The 18,348-nt window shown below is 33.8% G+C and overlaps 1 protein-coding gene across 2 annotated transcripts in view; it reads right to left on the bottom strand.

The window, feature by feature from the left end:
• Window positions 1-18,348, bottom strand: part of LOC129749433 (uncharacterized) — a 121,499-nt gene that overhangs the window by 27,283 nt on the left and 75,868 nt on the right. Inside the window, exons 2-3 of one of the 2 annotated variants that reach the window (XM_055744410.1) lie at window positions 14,753-14,983; window positions 14,155-14,688 (exon numbers count right to left, since the gene is read on the bottom strand). In XM_055744410.1, coding sequence (XP_055600385.1) covers window positions 14,155-14,240 — 86 coding nt within the window. In that variant the 5' untranslated portion in view covers window positions 14,241-14,688; window positions 14,753-14,983. Of the gene's footprint in view, window positions 1-14,154; window positions 14,984-18,348 lie in introns of both variants that reach the window. The other variant, XM_055744409.1, reaches the window with a different exon arrangement.

Below are 18,348 nucleotides of genomic sequence, written 5' to 3'. Positions count from 1 at the left end.
GTGTTTGGAGTCATCTGGTGGCCCAGCCAAAAGACAAAAAATGGTTCAAAAAGGGTGTTGGGATTTTTACACAACTTTCGTGGGCTAGCTTGTATGTCTGTTCTCTGTGATTTTACTTAAACTCTTCACTGGCAGTAGAAAAGATGCTCATAATATGGTTGAAATATTGTTTTTTTTTTGTAATTAATTTTTTCAGATTATATCTCATTAACGCGATCAGCTTTAGTCAACCATCATGGTTACAGAAAAAATAAAAAATATTCGGGAAACTCACGGAATCTCACAGAATCGGATTCGGAAATTGCTAACATGTTTTATAAAAGCTTTAGTGACAGCATAATGATTCTACCAAGGTTTTATAATTAGTCATGAATAGCCAGATTTTAGCTTCATCAGAGCTCTAGTGATGTTTAAAAGCTCTAACAAAGTTGTACTGACATTAAACATCAAAAATAGCCATGATATGAAAAAAGGGATGGTTAAAAGTATGCATTATAGATGGCGCACGTGTTGCTCAAATTTTAATCTCGAAAAGCTTTTTCATTAGACGCTCTCAAAAATCACTTGACAGAACATTAAAAAATGGTGCATTTACAAAAAAAAAGTGTTGCATTTTTCGAAACACTTCTTAGAATTATTGATTTTTTACGTAGTTAATCATAGCGCTTCGCAATCGATTCAAGTGTCAAAAGTTGTGGTGTTGAATTCAAATAAATAACCTACTCAAAAAAATGACTTTTTTTTCAGTTTTACGAACCAAAACGACAACATGTTCTTATTTCTCTTCGTTAACGGTCTAAATAGTTACTACAAATAATATTAAACTAATCTTACCTTAAAGTTTAGTAAACAAATGTTTGTTTAAAAGTAACAGAATTATTTGAATTGACTGAAAGTATTCTTTTCAATATATTTGCAGTATTCTTTTCAATATATTTGATTGTAAAAATCTTTAAAGTTCAACATCCCTATAATAGTATGAAAATTAAAAAATAAAATCGACTTACCTACTTTAAGTTCGATAAAAGAGTTTTTGTTATCGAACCATCTATCAATAAATCCCATCATTTTTATAACATTTCGTAGGTATCGCACCGTGAAATAAGAGTGCAATTTAATTTCATCATCGATATTTCATTCGTTGTAATCTGATACGGGCAATCATCAGGCTCCCACACACTAGTCTGGCACATCAAATATCATGCACACGTTCGCTCAGGTTCGGTGCCAATTGGAATTCCGCCGCTTCTTTTCCATGCAAATTATTCAAATTTCGGCTCGATGAAATGCAAATCCGAGATTTATTCGGCGAAGCCAATTCCTGAAGTCGAGATTTGCATGCTGCCGGTGAGAATTTTTCTGTTGGTTTTTTTTCTCCTTTTCACAGTCGTCTATTTTATTCAATTGATGCTGTTTCCAGCCTCCTGAAATTCCCGTTGCGGTAGCAAAATGGTGTAATTTTCTTGTTACGGTTCGCTGAAATATGCTAATTGGTGGATAATCGGGGTGTGCAGGTAATTGAAAGGCAGTGGCAAAAAACAGGGAGGTATTTTTCATTTATTTGACTAAGACTATTGGGTGATGCGCATTTTTTAGGTTTTGGGAGTACTTATTTCGAATTGAAATAGAGATGGTTAATTTGTTTTTAATCTATCGTAATTCATTGAAAGCTTCTGTAAAATGTTCAATTCTAAATATTGTAAAAATAACCCAAAAATCGCATCACTTTACACTTAACGTCAATCAGAAAAGACCTCAGAAATTTCTGAAAGACGCTTTAAAAATAAGAACGATCAGGTTCGAAAGAGGTGCCACTACGTTTCTTGACGGAATATCATAAGATGGTGGCAAAAGTGGAGGAGAACAATAAATTATACATGATAATTTATTCACCGATGATTATGAACGGCTCTTCTGAGCTCATAATAAGATAAACTGAGTCAGCAATAAGCATAAGATGGAAGGGAAAAGTTTTGGTCAATTTTTCTCCTTCCATTGGCATCCGGTGATAAATACCGTGAAATTGTTAGACTCTTACTTTCTCCAAAAGAATGCGAGTAATTTTTTTTTTTTGAGCCAATCAATAAACTGTAAAAGAACGATGTAATCGGTTTTAATTTAAATTTCGAAAGGAAATATAATAAACCGCTTAAGGTTTATCTCATTTTTTTTTTCTTTTTGTCATCTGGTGAGTGATTTTATAAAGGATGAGCATCTCGGAAAATGAGTTGGTAAATTCAAAGTCATTCTAATAAAATGAAAGTCCTGATTTTCATTTTTGAAATTTTGAGCTTGAAGCGATACATTTCATTAAAGAAGTGTAATTTTGTTTGTTAAATCAGGAGGTTAGGGTCTATATGACCCGGATCGCTTTTTTTCGTTTGATTTTGCAAATAAAGTGAACAAAATCGGGCAACAATTCGGCAAGCTTAGATTTATTAAACTTAAGTTCGATGATCGGAACTAAATTTTAATCAGCAAGTGAGAATTTTTTTTGAGAAACTCCATTAGTATTGTGAACCTGATATAAGATTTCAAAGTTTTGGCTTAAGTTTTGAGTCGGGATTGTTACTCTTGAATCATTTTAGTCGTTCATCAAATTTTTACTAAGCATTTGAAATTTTAGTATATAGAAGAACATTTAGGTTAGTATATTTGGACCCTCATGAGGGGTTCAAGCGGCGTTTTCTTTTTGTTGGATGGGCACCTTCCTTTTCTTTTGACAGTAGGGGCTTTTGTGTACTAAACATTGTCTGAACTTGTAAATGTATGCATTTTCAAAACATTTGATGAGAACCACTTGTCAACAGATTGATTTTTCCCTTTTTTTATTTTACGATTATTTAATATGATAGCTCTACTTTTACTGAGTGTAACGGGCTCAAAACTTCATAGATACCATTCTAAACTATCAAAAAACTACTCTATTTCAATTTTCACATCCATCGGTCCAGTAGTTTCTGTATTCCCGAAGAACAAATGTCCAAACGTTTTAAGCAAAGAACATATCTTCAGTTTTTTTTTTAATATTGTTGAGATTGTAACATGAACTTTCAAATGCAATCATTGTGATAATTATTGACCTGCTCCATTTGGAGTTATTGAAGATCTAAAAGAGTAATTTTTCAACACATAACTTTTAAACCAAAACTAAATTTTGGTAATCCGTTTTCAACAAAAGATGTGCCTTGTAATTATCAAAAATGTTGTTGAATAAATAATTTTGATAAATCATCACCTTGAAAAGATATCATGAACTTCATGAAAACAAATGTCAAAAAACTTTCAGTTCAAGAGATGTTTGGTGTTTTCAACAAAGTTTCATGAATTTTCATATTCTACAATATTGTTAAAAAATGTAGGCTTCTATCTCATCACAGTTAGGACATAATAATCAAAGCTCAGATGTCTTATGACCCACCTTAAATTTTTTTCCAGTTAAAATGACTGCCTTAAGTTGTTGTTGAAGTTTGTTTGAGACATCAAAATCATCAAACTTAAGAGAAAAATGCTAATTATTGTTTCCCGCTAAATTTAATTTGTGGACCTCTGTGCAATGGCATAATGGTTGCTCTTCGTGATTGGTTCGAGATAATTAAAGTTACACAATTAAACAAACGAAAGATTGCCGGGAGCAAGCAAAACAATCTCACTGTACAACTTAGAGGATCTCCTTCTTTAAAACCAACCAATAACGACGCCGGCAAAGTCCGTGTAGTCGATAGAGGAAAAGAAGTGCTGTTGAGTCATACAGGCTAAGGTTGCCTGATTGCCCGATTTTATCCGAATTTGCGGGAAATTTAGCGTAAAATTTGAGAAAACTCCTTCTCGGCCTGGTTGCACGGATTTCATTGGAGAAGTCTGGATTTTACCCGGTTTTATCCTCTTTTTCATTCTTAAATCAATAAAAAAAATCGTATTTTTTGAGAAAGTTTCATGAAAATAATCATGAAAGGTTTTTTGAAAGCCATAAATGCTATATAGAATCTGCTGATAAATTTTGATGAAATTTTTTTTTTTCAAATGTTTTTTTGATTTCTGATTAGAAATTTCTTGGTTTTAACTGAATTTGCCTGTATATTGCCCGGATTTTGGACGACAATTTTGAAATAAAGTGCCCAGATTATGGCAAGTTTTTAGGTTAAAAGGTATCCGATTTTTCACTAAGCTGAATGGTTAAACGAACAGCGAGACCCTTAAACATAAATCCCTGGTCTGATCAAAAACCTTTTTCAGCATTCATTTTTCAATATGTATTTAAGCTGTAGAATGTCTGTTTTAGTGGCATCATCTAATTTTTGATTTGCCATTACAACTTTGAAAATATATTAAAAATTATTCATACAAAAATTTGCATAACGGTTAAAATGATCAATCATTCGAACCTGCCCATTTGAAAACAACTCCCTGTTCTCAAGTTTTTAAACTATTTTGTTTCATAAAAAAAACCATCCAGCTATCTTTGCAATGCCAATTCCAGTATCATTTTTATGATGTTTTATAATAGCAAGTGTATTTTTGTTCAGAAATTTTAAGATAAAGATAAATAAAATTTGCATTTTAAATTTTGCTGTCTTTTTTAAACAATATGAATGTTTTCTGGTACAACACATAGTTTTTTAGCTAATGCAACTTAATAAATCAATTTTCCTAAGTGTTCTTCATTTCAATGGTCATTTTCAACCAAAAAATTTGAAACAAAATCTTGATAGGCGATTATTGATTTTATTGATAAGATATCAGATTTTTACGATAAATGTGGAAACCTATCTTTTTCAGAATTTTTTACCCGTTTTCCATTGCCCAAAGTAATTTTAAATTAAATGAAGTTTATCAAAAGCTATGGCTTTATCAAATCTCAGTTGATGTAGATTTTCAAGCATGGCATTTCGTTATCATGATTGTAGTGTTTTGCTATATCATATTAATGATAGTGGTCGCCTCAGAACTCAACAGTTACCATTGCTCCTTATGTAGCGATCGAAATTTTGTGTGACACTTTCAATAGGGCATAACTTTTTTACCACTGGGTAAAAATCAACCAAATTTTGCATACTTTCTCATTGATGTGTATTGTTTACATGCTGTCAAACTCGAAGTTGTTTTTTTCGATTTAACGAAAATGGAGATGAGTCGAGAGAACAAATTCTATCCAAACAGCTGGAATTTCCTGACCTCTCTCACCGGCAGTTGAGAAAATTGTTGAACATCCATCATTCAACCGTCTCCAGAGTGTTGAAGCGGTTTCAGGTGCGGTTGACTTTGAACCACGAAAAAGAAGCTGGAAGACAACCGGGGCCGGAGAACAAAAAGACGGAAGGAAGGGTGAAGCGGATGATCAAAGCAAATTTCAACATCTCAAACCGTGATTTGGCTAAAATGATCGGCATGTTATAGAGCTACATCCAGAATGCGAAGAGAGGAGCTGGACTATAAACATACAAGGTAGAGAACTTCCCGAACCGCGATGAGCGGCAAAAAACTCGGGCACGGAATCTCTACGAGAAGATGCTGACAAAATAAGGCTGCTGTGTGATGGACGACGAAACGTATATAAAAGCCGATTTTAAGCAAATTCCGAGGTTGGAGTTTTTCATCGGCAAGAGCTAGTTCGATGTGGACGACAAATTTAAGAAGAAGAAAATGTCGAAGTTCGCCTCCAATTATCTTGTTTGGCAAGCCATATGTTCTTGCAGACTGAGGAGTGAGCCTTTCGTGACAAAAGGCACAGTAAATGGCGAGATCTACAAATCTGAGTGCCTCGAGAAGCGCCATTTGCCATTCTTACAGCAGCACGACAAAACTCCGCTTTTTTTTACCAAATTTGGCATCATGCCACTATTCTAAAAGTGTCCTGGAGTGGGATGATTCCAATTCTGTCCATTTTTTTCCAAAGGAAATGAACCCGCAAAACTGTCTGGAGCTGCGCGCGGTGGAGCAGTACTGGGCAATAATTAAACAGGAACATCTAAAGAGCAAGAAGACAGTCGAAGATGAGAAGGACATGTTAAAAAGTGAAAAAAAAACTGAGAAACTGGTACCGAATGACACAGTTAACAATTTGATGGGAATCAAGCGAAAATGCGATCAGTTCTACACTCAAGGTTCCATCTTTTAACTTTTTTTTATGAAAATATGTGAATAAAGTCATCTTGGAATTTTGGTTTGATTTTAAACATTATGAGAAAATTGGCATGACATTTTCGGTGTTGCTTGTTTGCCTTTTATATCAGTAGAAATCTAGAATTAGTTTCGCTGACAGCGTTTTGATCGCTTTTAAATAAAAAAAAAAATAACAATTGAACTTATTCAGAAATAACTTTATTATGAGAAAAACATCGTTTTTTCTTTCGTCAACAGAAAAAAATATTTAAAAGTTGAGTTTAGACCATAACTTACATAAGCACACATTAGCACTTGTTCAAAATGACAGAAATTAGAACTTGTTCAAAATAAGACAAAGGGCAAATAAGAAATAAGACAAAAATTTTGAATAATAACGATAACACCACAAAAACTGATGCTTAGCATTCATCCTCAAAGTGTTTATCTTCAGACCTCCTTGAATTTGAAATTTTTCAGACTTAACATATCTCCTATTTCCCGTGTCCTACCAAACGGCGAGAAACAGATCTTGCAAATGGCGCTCGTCACCATCGCTCTTGACAAGCTCAAATTATCCTAAACACTCTTTCTTCAATGCGTTTCCCATTTCCAGCCTTGATCGTACTGGCAGCGCGATTTGCTTGATCGAAAGCTTAGAGCACCTGTATTCGTGGTCCAAACAGCCGGTTTAGACCCAAATTCCGACCCGAGCAACCGCACTGGTGATCCATTATACCAGTTTCAACTCAACTTTTTTTAGAGCTGGTATAAAGATTGATCCAAAACTGATGAGATTTGAATCCAATTTGACGCAGTTCTAAACCGTTTGACAGTTAATGGAACACGAGTGCAGTTGCCAGTTTTTCATTGGATCGGATCTAATTTATTTGGTTCAATTCTTGTATAAATTAGACCCAAGAATAGACCACGAATACAGATGCTCTTAGTTTCTATCTTCACAATTTCAAAATTGCTTAACTCAAAAGTATTAAAAGGAAAAACAATTTTATTTTCCAGAACAACTGTAAAACACGTCATATCTGAACCGATGACTACTTAGATCTCTCAATATGGGCAACTCTTAATAGCAAGTTCACTGGGGTTGGGAAAAAGTGGTAGAAATTTTGTCACTTTTTACACATTTTGAAAATTTTGCAATGCAAAAACATTTTAAAGATCTTTGGCCTTCAAGTTTTTTTACAACACGTGTTGTATTTTCGCGTGCTGTGATGCAAAAATAGCAATATTGCTATCACATACAGCTGAAATAGGAACGGTGCTGTAAGAAAATACAACGTCCAAATATCTTGAAAACATTTTTGCATGGTGAAATTTTAAAAATTTTAAAATTTCTACCACTTTTTCCCAACACCAGTGAACTTGATCTAACTTTTGTGAGAATAAGTTTAGTAAATTTTCACCAATGGGCAAGATAGGTGGATGAAAAGGTATAACATGGAACTCAAGCTCAATCGACTGCAGTATTTTTGCAAAATATTCGAATTTTGGAAAGCATTTTTTCAAATGTAGTTGTAAAAATATGTTACAAAATAATTGTTTCGCATTGTAATGAATTCTTCTTTATTAAGGATAACTGAAACATTTTTCCACGTAAAAAATAATTTATCCATCCCCAGCAAACATTTTTGTATGTTTATTCCTCAACAACTTTGGAAAACGCTTTATATATCTGCATTTTAAATTAATCGTATAAAGCTCGAAATCAAACGATATTTACCTTCCAAAGTGGAGGCAATATACATATGTACCTATTGCTTTTGGCACAAGTGATAAAAACTATAAGAGTTTGACGATATTCAACACCCGAGACGTACATACTTGAATAATGCAAGAGAGTCCAAGTTTCTGCTCTTAACGCATGCAAACCGTTGGCAGCGAAAATAAATATTTGCCTTCTCTCATTGAACAATTCTTTCAAATAAACCATATGATTTTTAGAAATCTGGTAGCACTACTGATCGCAAAGAAAAAACAGGACTGTTTCCTCACTTGAAACCCACACGCGAGAATCAATTGAGCGAAATTGTCATAAGAATCTGCAAACTAGGCGGACTTTTTATAAAGTCCGATTAAAACCGACTTCAAGTAACCATTTTTACGATCGTTAACTTATTTGGTAGGAATTGCGATGCATAGTTACGTTATTATAGACTTGAGTTATCATTTCTTAAGCGATTCTATGTTTGCTTCTATAGTGATCATTTTTTTTATTATTTTTGCAGAAATTTGAAATAAGTAGTTTTTTTTCGAAAACTTATATTTTTTAAAATTTTCCATACATTTTTAAACTGCGACCCAGAGATGGGTCTTGACTCAAACATTCAGTCAGCGAAACTTTTTTTTTTGTAGATAAATGAAACCATCTGTGTCAATTGAAATTTCAGGGACTAGATAAGATGAAAATAAATGTTGAAAAATATGCGAAAAAATTCGCATTGGTTCCCGGTAGGACTTGAACCCACATCTTGCACCTCTCCGGGCCCATGTATTAACATTCGACTACAGGAGACAACCTGGCGTGTGAATGTTGTACTGGGCGGGTGTCGGAATGAAGGTTGTTCTCCCATGTGATCATCATCATTTTATTTTCGTGGTCTATTTCTATTCCCATCATTTCATCTTACGGTAGTTGGACTTAAATTTGGACGTTTTAAGCACGACAAGATTTTCATTGCTTGCTCATATACCACACGGGTTGTCAGTTATGATTAGAAAAGATGCGTTTTGAAGTAGGTATTTGGATATCCAGCCAAGTTATTTTTACCACCTTATTTCTATGTTTAGTTTAAAATTGAAAAATCGTGGTGGAGACCCAGCAAACATTTATGAAGGTATAACGCAGGAACAACAGAATTATTCAAACAAATATACCAGATAAAAAGATTGTATTAAACTTACCAAAGTAGCATATAGCTACAAAAGTGGAGGCGATATATCTACAATGACAAGATTCGATTCGATTTTCCAACAAAAAGCAAAATAAACGAAAAAAAAAAATCCTCGACCGAGATTTGAACTCCAGTCCTCCGAGTTAGTAGAACGGTATCTTACCACGATGCTAACTCATCAGTTGATTTGGTCCACGCTAAAGCTCTATAGATGAGATTTTCTTTTTACGAACCAGTCAAAGGAAGAGAGCGGAGAGAGTGTCAATTTAAAGACCGCCCATTTATTGTAATTCAGTTCACTCAAATCGTAAATGTCGAATGAATATATTCTCAACTTTTTGGAGACATATTTACGAATTGACTAAACTGCTATCCGATTCAATTTTTTTTGGACAAAGCTTGCCGTAAATGAATGATAGAAAATCACTCAATACCAACGTGTTTACGATAGTTATTGAAAATGTCTCAATATTCGATTTGGATTATCATTTCTATTACGATTTCATGTTAGCTGGGGAGCGGTTAAGAGCATTGGTTAGTGTCTTAAAATGTTAGTTTACATTGATATTATGAGATTCAAGAAAGCTAATTATTAACTATACTATTATTGAAAAGAGGTTCACTCAAAACAAATGTTTTTTTCTGAACAAAGTAATCAGGTATCTTCCAACAAATAACTGCTTGCTCATTAAGCATAGTTTCATCACTGTTCAAACTGATTTAATTTTTTTATGTTGCCTGCTGGCGAGAAAAGGAGCGATGTAATCCAGCATTCTATAAACTTGATGTTATTTTCTTTATCGTATATTCACATTATCAACCACTCTTGCAAACGAAGTGGCTCCAGAGAGCAAATGTCTGTCATGAACATGAAGAAAAACGATAATTGGTTAATTAAAAATTAGTTGATAAGTAGAACCATGTTCAGCAATAATAACGAATCATTAAAGAGAAAAAATTGTCTTTTGAAATTACAAAAGCGATATTTCAAAAATTTGAAATGAAGACATAACGACTCTGAATCGATTGAAATGATAGGGCTTGTGATATAGCTCAGTTGGCAAGTCTGTTGTCTCCTGAGTCGATGTCCACAAGTTCAAGCCCAAGAGTAAACGTCGAACACAGTTGTACCGGATGAGTTTTTCAATAACGATCCGCCAACTGCTACGTTGATAAAGTCGCGAATGCCATAAAAATGGTAAAACGACTATAATCGAAACGAAAAAAAAGATTGAAATGATAGAACTTAATTTTAACCTTATAGAAATGTAATTAAAAAAACCGTTATATTATTCGTGAACAAAAATTCGTTCACAAAGATGTCACTTAAGCTCAATATTCGTTTTCACATATTTGGTAAAACCAACCAATAGACAGGTTTAAAAGGTGGTACTAGAGAGCTGATTACTGATAAATAAATTACCTAGGAATCAGATATTGGATTTAAATAGATACATTCATAATATGTACAGAAAATTATTCAAATTAGAAAAAAAAATCGAATAATAGTTGTAAAGGGCAACACTGAAGGTAAACTACATAAAATAAATGGCTATGGCAATGTTTTTTTTTTGGCAACACTAGGTAAAACAAACAAAACAATGTCAGTCATTTATCTATTCTTGTGAGTGACAGAAGTGTCTAAGTGAATTTCTGAATTGAGATCCGTAAGAATTGGAAAATAACGACAATGGCGTATTTGGAAGAATGAGGACAGAGAGCGCAGATTTTCAGTATTGTTTTTTTTTTAGTAATCAGTAAACCTTCATCAGTTTTCACCGTTATTTCAAAGAATGCATAACAAAATACATGATAAAATTAACAGATTACTTTATGTTATTACTTTAGTATGAAAAAAAAAATAAATTTTACCGTATGAAGCGATATCAAACGGTATAAGTGTCGTGATTTTTCGGATTCTTATGAATCTCAATTCAGAGATTCACTCAGACAAGTCTGTCACTCACAGGAATAGATCGATGACAAACATTGTTTTGTTTGTTTTGCCTAGTGTGTCCAAAATAACAAACGTTGAAATATTTTTTTTATTTATCTTAGTGTTGCCGATAACAACTATTATATTATTTTATTTTTTATTAAATTTGATTCATTTTCTGCATATCCTTTATCTCTTCTCTATATTTCTTCGCATCTTGATTCTCTATTGATACTTTTAACGTATCCACTTTGTTTTTTTTTTCTAAAACCAAAAATCCTTTATATTTCTTCGATATTTCACAACTTTATTCTCCATCCCACAAATTTTATTAACTTTTTTCATATTCTTCATTTCACCTCTACATTTCATTAATTTTTCAAACATCCTCATCTTATTTCTACATAACATTCTCAGCAAAAGCCTAGCAAATCAAAAAAAATTATTAATTTTCTGCATTTTCTGCATCCAATCTGAAAATATTCTTCGCAACAGCCTTCCAAATCTGTGTTTTTGCTGTCGTTCTGTCTTTGTTTAGCAGAGCCGGAACAATCCGAAAACATTTGTAGCATCAGCTTTCACAACTGTGGTTTTCTTATCACTCTGTCTTTGTTTACGAGAGCCGTAATAATTTGATAGTATTCTTAGAAACAGCCTTGCCAACCAGAAGGCCAAATCAAAACAAACAATCAGCAGCTACAGCCTAGAAATCCACGCTTCTTAAGCCAATCCATCCTGTTTCACCGCAAGTTCAAATAAAAACATACAATCAGCAGAAGATGCCTCAAAAATCCGCTCTTCCTTAGGAAATTCCGCCTTTTTTCTCCGAAAGGCCAAACCGAAACAAACAATCAGAAGAAGTTGATTCAAAAATCTGCGCTACCTAGGCCAATCCGTCCTTTTCCACTAATATGTTTTTGAAGCCTTCTTGGTTGAACAGTTCTACTGAATCAAAGCAATCAGCAGCAGCAGCCTTAAAACTCTACGCTTCCTAAGCCAATTTCGTCTTGTTTCCTTGGGAGGGTAAATCAACAAAAATAATCCGCAGCAGCAGCCTAAAAAATCTGCACATCTAAAGCCAATTCCGTCTCTTTCCACTAGAAGGCCAAATCAACACACGTAATCAGCAGAATCTGCTTAAAAAGCTGCGCTCCCAAAGCTATTCCTAGCTAGAGATATTTTGCATTCTTCTATACTCAGTAGAGTATATCATTCAATTTGTGTTTCTTCGTGTTTTACATTTTTCGTTGTGTGTGTGTATTCATTTTAACGTCCGTGAACTTACAAAATTTCCTTAACCTAGTTGGAGGCGCACAGTGGTACGATTCTCAAAAAAGCGGGCAAAAAGTCTGTTTTCAACAATTGTTGCTCTGAAACCTTTCAAAATTGTTCAATTATCATAATTTCACAAAAAATAACATATTATTTTCATATTTTCATATTTTCTTTTAAATTTCTTTTTTTATTGTAAGAAAAAGAAAAATTTAATTTAGTTAAATAGGTATATCAGTTAGTAAATTCTCGTATTACAATTTTCCAACAGATTGTTTCAAAATCTATCACATCCTAGAATGGTTAATTGAATCTAAAATTATCTCAAAATTACAATACATATGAAATTGAATCAATACAGATTGACCTGACAACGCTCTAGTACCGATCACTTTTTTTAATTTTTCATTAACTAACGAGTCAATATAGAAATATTTTGATCGATGAGAATTGTTCAACAGTTTTGCCACTACTGATCAAAATTTTGAAATTTAGGCTTGTACGCTATTTTTTTTTAAAATGATCATTTATTATATCAATGATTGTTTTAACACAAAACACCTAGTTTACATTTTTAACGAGAAAAACAAACTTTTTGCTTCAGATTATCAACCATTTTTAATTTAACTTTTAAAATTTATTTTTAAATTTATTTCTTATTTTGAAATCAAACCATAAAAGTTTCTAACAATTTTTAAAGTTTCAATTGGTTCTCATGAATATTGAACAGCCAAAAAGGTTCTATGATTTGATCAATAATCAGAAGAATATTTGAGAAACCGTAATTGAATTATGTTTTGGGAGTTTTCCTAATAGTAAAAATAACATAGAAATTCAAACTGATAGTGCTTCAAAATATGAAAAGGATGTTTTATGAATGGATTTTTGAGAAAAATTAAGCTAGAGATCCAATTAAATATCAATTTAGTTCATTATCCGGGAAGTTATTGGCTAAGAAGTCAAATTTTATGAAAAAAGTGGTTCAACTCTTTGCACCGTTCTCCAAAAATGGCAAAAAAGGCAGCCCAATTCGCCATATTTTATAGCCCAAAAATGTGGGAATCTATCCAACGGAAAATTAGAGTGGAGTTATGTGGAGTTTTTTTTAATACTCTAGTTGAAGTTATAAAACTCAAAATATTTATCGTTTTTGGCAACTAAATTCCATATAAAAAATTTCAACTTTATTCCAAATCACAAATTTTTATAAGATAAAGTGTAAAACATGCCTAACAATAATATTAAAATAATTGCAAAGAAATATATATTCACGATTTGAATATCTATTCGTTATTCAATGTAAGCAAATCTTTGCAATTTTTTCAAAAAATGTTCAATCTTTTCTTAGCATTTCTTTAAGAACTCCGAAACGGGTAAACTTTAGACTATCCTTTTCATGGTTTCATTTAGCTTGAGAATGCCGGAACACGATGAAATATTTTAATAGATAATTATGAGCGCTTCAAAAATCGACTTTCTGCCAGATTTGCCATTTTGAGGCGGCGAGATTCGATCCCCGATCGTCTGATTACAAACCAGACACGTTAGCTATTAGTATAAACGACCGTCTCTTCCAATTCTCACGAATCTCAATTCAGTCATTCACTCAGACACGTCTGTCACTGACATTGTTTTGTTTTTTTGTCAAGTGTGTAAAAATAACGACCGTTGCCATAGAAATTTAATTTATTCAATTTATTTTCAGTGTTGCCGATTGCAGCATTTTTTTTATACTTTTTAAATATTTAAAATTTGATTTATTGATATCTACAGTTAGCAATCACGGTCTTATTTGAAACGATAAACTACTTCTTTTTCGGAATAATACAATCTAACGCCGGAACTTTGTTGCACATGGCCAGCTGTCATCCAGTTCCGTTGTTTAATGAGTGGGTGTATGTGCGTGCATGTGATAGGTTGTGGGTAAATTACCGCTGCCAAAGTGTCCAATAATTGTAATCCATCACAATCTTCCCGGGAGGTCCCGCTGAGCAGACAAACAGCCGCACTTCTCCCATGCTCCATCACTCCGGAAGTTAATGAATCACCCACGAGACCGGAGTTTGCTTTCAGCATTCAGCAAGCAGCAGCCTTAACTAGTCCAATGGACGGTCCACTGGAATCGCAACACATTATTGCAATTAATCCCAAAACGTTCGGTAATGTTTGGCTTTTGTTCGATACTCTTTTTTTATCCGCCTTTTCATTTCACTTCGTTAGGAGGGCGAAGCACTTGAAGAATGAGGTGCAGAAATCTCGGTGATGAATGAAAATCATGCTTCAATCTCGACAACCACTACTGAATGGCGGGGAGGGAGCCCTTCGACGTTTGTCCAAATGATGGGCAGGGCTGGTGGAGAATCTGGACTGGGACGTGATTTATGTACTTTATCCTGGCCGTGATGGAACAATTAAATCCTTGTTCACTCGATGGGGATGTGGCGATGTACTTCTGCCATGTACTCACTACAATGGTGATAATTTTTTCCTATGAAGAAAAATGGCTCTTCTAATGCGAGAAATTTTTCACCTAATTCATCATTCCCGTTCTCGAGGACTGTTCAGATGCTGGAGTTTTTCCTTTGGTTACGATTCTTCTTTAAGTGGGATTCAATCCTTCCTTTTGACTTGTCAACTGGAAACAGCTTCAGCATGATAAGTTTCTTATAAGTATTAGTTCAATCGTCAAATTTTCCAAACTCTAATATCCAGCGCTGAATTGACGATAGATTAAGTAAGAAAGCCGGCTCAGAAGAAGATCCTGAAAAAAAATTTGTAAGACTTTGTCAACAGTAAAGACTTTACATCAAAACAGAAAAATGCAATGAAAACTCAAGGAGACCCTATTCTACCATATGTTTCTTGATACTAAATCACTTATTGAATTAAGGAGTAGCATAAAATATAATATATCTATCTGAAATCCCTTACGAATAAAAAAACACACACACGTTTGAAGATATAATGGGTCTTGTTCCACTCGAAATAAAATTTTTACAGTGACCTTCATCCACTAAGGGGGCATCCATAAATTACGTAACGCTCTCAGGGGGGGAGGGGGTAAGCTCGAGCGTTACGAATTGTGACATAGGGGAGGGGGGAGCTATGCTCATCGTTACGTAACGATTTTTTCTTTAAAAATTTCAGTTTTATCGCAGCTTTTTTATGTCATGCAATTTTTGCATGACATGAAAAAGCTGCAAAGTTTACTTTATTTTGTGACAAGAGCTATGCTATGGGGGGGGGGGGGGCTAATTATCAGCGTAACGCAAGCAGATACAACTTGAGAAGTGCTGCCGAATATAAATTTGCTTATGTTTAATATTTCACTGTATGAAAATTTAGATAAAACCCATCTTTCTACATCGATTTTTCTGGCATGCAATTTGATTCGAAACACTTTTTTATACATCATAGTAAAAAAACCTCCTCCAAGCATATCGAATAATATTTGAATCCTTTTCAACGTCATCGATTACATTATACTCCAGAATTTTTCTTTGATTGTTTGTAAATTTGAATCGGAATGCATGACAAATGTTAAAAATTGATATTTATCATCTGCGCTCAGCATCAAAAACCCCTCGGAAATTGTATTATCCTTTGGAAGTGCTGCCTCGAGTGAACATTTCATGCATCTTCCGATGGTTTTATTTAATTTTAATAGCTGCTGAAAAACCATGAAAATAACCATACTATCCCCACAACAGTGACACATCATACATCATCCGTGAAAGTGTACGTACATATACAATGAACTGTTCGTGCGTGCAAGCCTTTTAAACGTATTTCCGGTGCAAAGTCGAGTGAAATGTTTTGTTCTCTCGTTTGCAGCCCATTTAGTTTGACACATTGGTGGCGCTGAGCGTGTATTTCCTTGTGATGCTACGCGTTACGTACGCTACGCATGGCCCCAGGAGGAAGGGTTAATGCAGCAGCCGACTGTAAGGGATTTCCAGCGAGACGCAGCCAAGTAAAAATTTAAATTCTATCGTGACATTTTTATTGCTTCGTATTGCACCGGCACACTGGTTTTGGCATACTCTCTAGGAAGGGAGCTGGAAATTCTCGCATTTCGAAGGGGTGTTCCACTTAAAGTGGACAAAATCAAGGAACAACAATTAGTTAGACTAAATAAAGTCTAAAACATTAGCTGTATTTAAATCATCTGTCTGTGGATGCAGATCTATTTTATTTAGATTTTATTTAGTAAAGATATGATTTTTGAAAATCCGATTCCGATCAAATGAATGTCTTTTTTTAAATCATCAAAACATACCAATGGAACTCCATCAATAGTGGAGTTTAAAAAGGGTTGGACGCATTAGTGAAGATATTTGACAAACTCAAGTTTACATACTAATGTCAACAATACAAAGTTTAAATAAAATATCACTCCAAGATTTGCCAAGCTTATACAAAAGACTTGTCAATAATACCAATTATAAATATTTGGGGATAATTCGCCCACTTCTCGTCTCTGGAGCCGCCTTTCTATTTTAACGATATTCAAAAATAAAAAATTAAAAACAACTGTTCTGGAACGAACCACTCTAACATGGGAAAAAATGACCAATTAGTAACATGCGCTTCAAAAATCATCGATTTTCCTCGGACACGAAGAGGTTTTTCCGAAGTATCGAGCCACCGTCAATCCTTGACTCGGTCTCTTTTTTCTCAACCAGCCATCATCGGATACGGTTACAAAATCAGTAGCCCTTAGGGCCACAGTTTGTGTTTGTCGGTCCACAATTGTTATTTAGTGAAAAGTTGTAAAGAATACAGTCCACTTAGAAGTTTGTAATGTTTCGGAATGTGTGCGGTTTTTATACGTTTGAAGAAAGGTTTGATGCTATCGATCTAAGCCATTAGGGGCGATCCTGAACAACAACAGATCACAGCTCTTTGAAAGAAACCTTAATTTTATCGAGGAAAATTTAATTCAAATTTTATGTTTTCATGGTGTTTTTGAGTTAATTTCGAGAAAGCAAATATAACCAAGCAACATGGCCGTAGGAACGGGGGGGGGGGGGTTTTGGGGGTTAAACCCCCCCCCCATGAGGGTCCAAAAAAGCAAGCGAGGTATTCTACTCTAGACTCAAAATTTTAAATTCATAATCAAATCATGATAATAGAGCAAAGATATTCAAGAGTTACTATCAGGACTAAAAACTAAAGCAAAAACCTCAAAAATCCATCCCAAGCTTAAAATCTGCTACTGTTTTCAAAATTTTCCCATTGCTTCATAGAATAAGGTTGTCTGATTTTTTTCAGCACGTATCTGGGCCGGACAAATCCATGCTGTTCTATATTAAAACCTGGCAAAAGCCGAGTATTTGATTTCAAAATTGTCGACCAAAATCCAGGCAATACCGGGCAATTTTGGTCAAAACCTAGGAATTGCTCATCAAAAATCTATAAAGAAAACTTTAAAAAACCTTTCATGATTTTTTTTTTTAAACTTACTGCAAAAATTAACGCATAATTAAAAAAAATACTACACAATTTGTTTTTTTAGTTTGATTTAAGGATGAGAATAAAAACAAACCCGGGCAAAATCCGGGCTTTTTCAATGAATCCGGAAAACGGGGCGGACCGGACTTTTCCCAAATTTTATATTAAATATCCGGGCCAATCCGGTTAAAACCAGGCAATCTGGCAATCTGATTATAGAAATTAAGTTCTGAATATTAAATTTTAAATCAAACCCATTTTGAAGGTTTTGATTCCATATTCCCATAACAAAAATTATATTTCGACATATTTTCGTATTTCTGATTCTGTATCAAGTTAAGGATTCTTGATTTTCAGTTCGAGTAATCATAAGAAATTAAAAATGGAAAGCTGCTATGAAATCCTGGCTCAAATTCGGTTTTGCATTTCATATAAAATTTGAATGATTTTTCTCGAAAAACACATGCATTTTCAGTAGATTTCAAATTGTAAAAAAAAGAAGAATTTTGTTTTATATTCATATTCAAAATTCTTAAACTTCATTTTAGCACAAAATTTAAACATATAAAGCTTCTAGATGGCGATCCAAAATTGAAAACTCAGATTCAGTTTCATCATTTGAAATTCACATTTTTAACCAGATTCACAAAACAGATAGAAAATCAATCATTG

This window comes from Uranotaenia lowii, chromosome 2, assembly GCF_029784155.1.
Source record: "Uranotaenia lowii strain MFRU-FL chromosome 2, ASM2978415v1, whole genome shotgun sequence".
NCBI classification, from domain to species: Eukaryota; Metazoa; Arthropoda; class Insecta; order Diptera; family Culicidae; genus Uranotaenia; species Uranotaenia lowii.
This window is presented reverse-complemented; position numbering and strand designations above follow the sequence as displayed.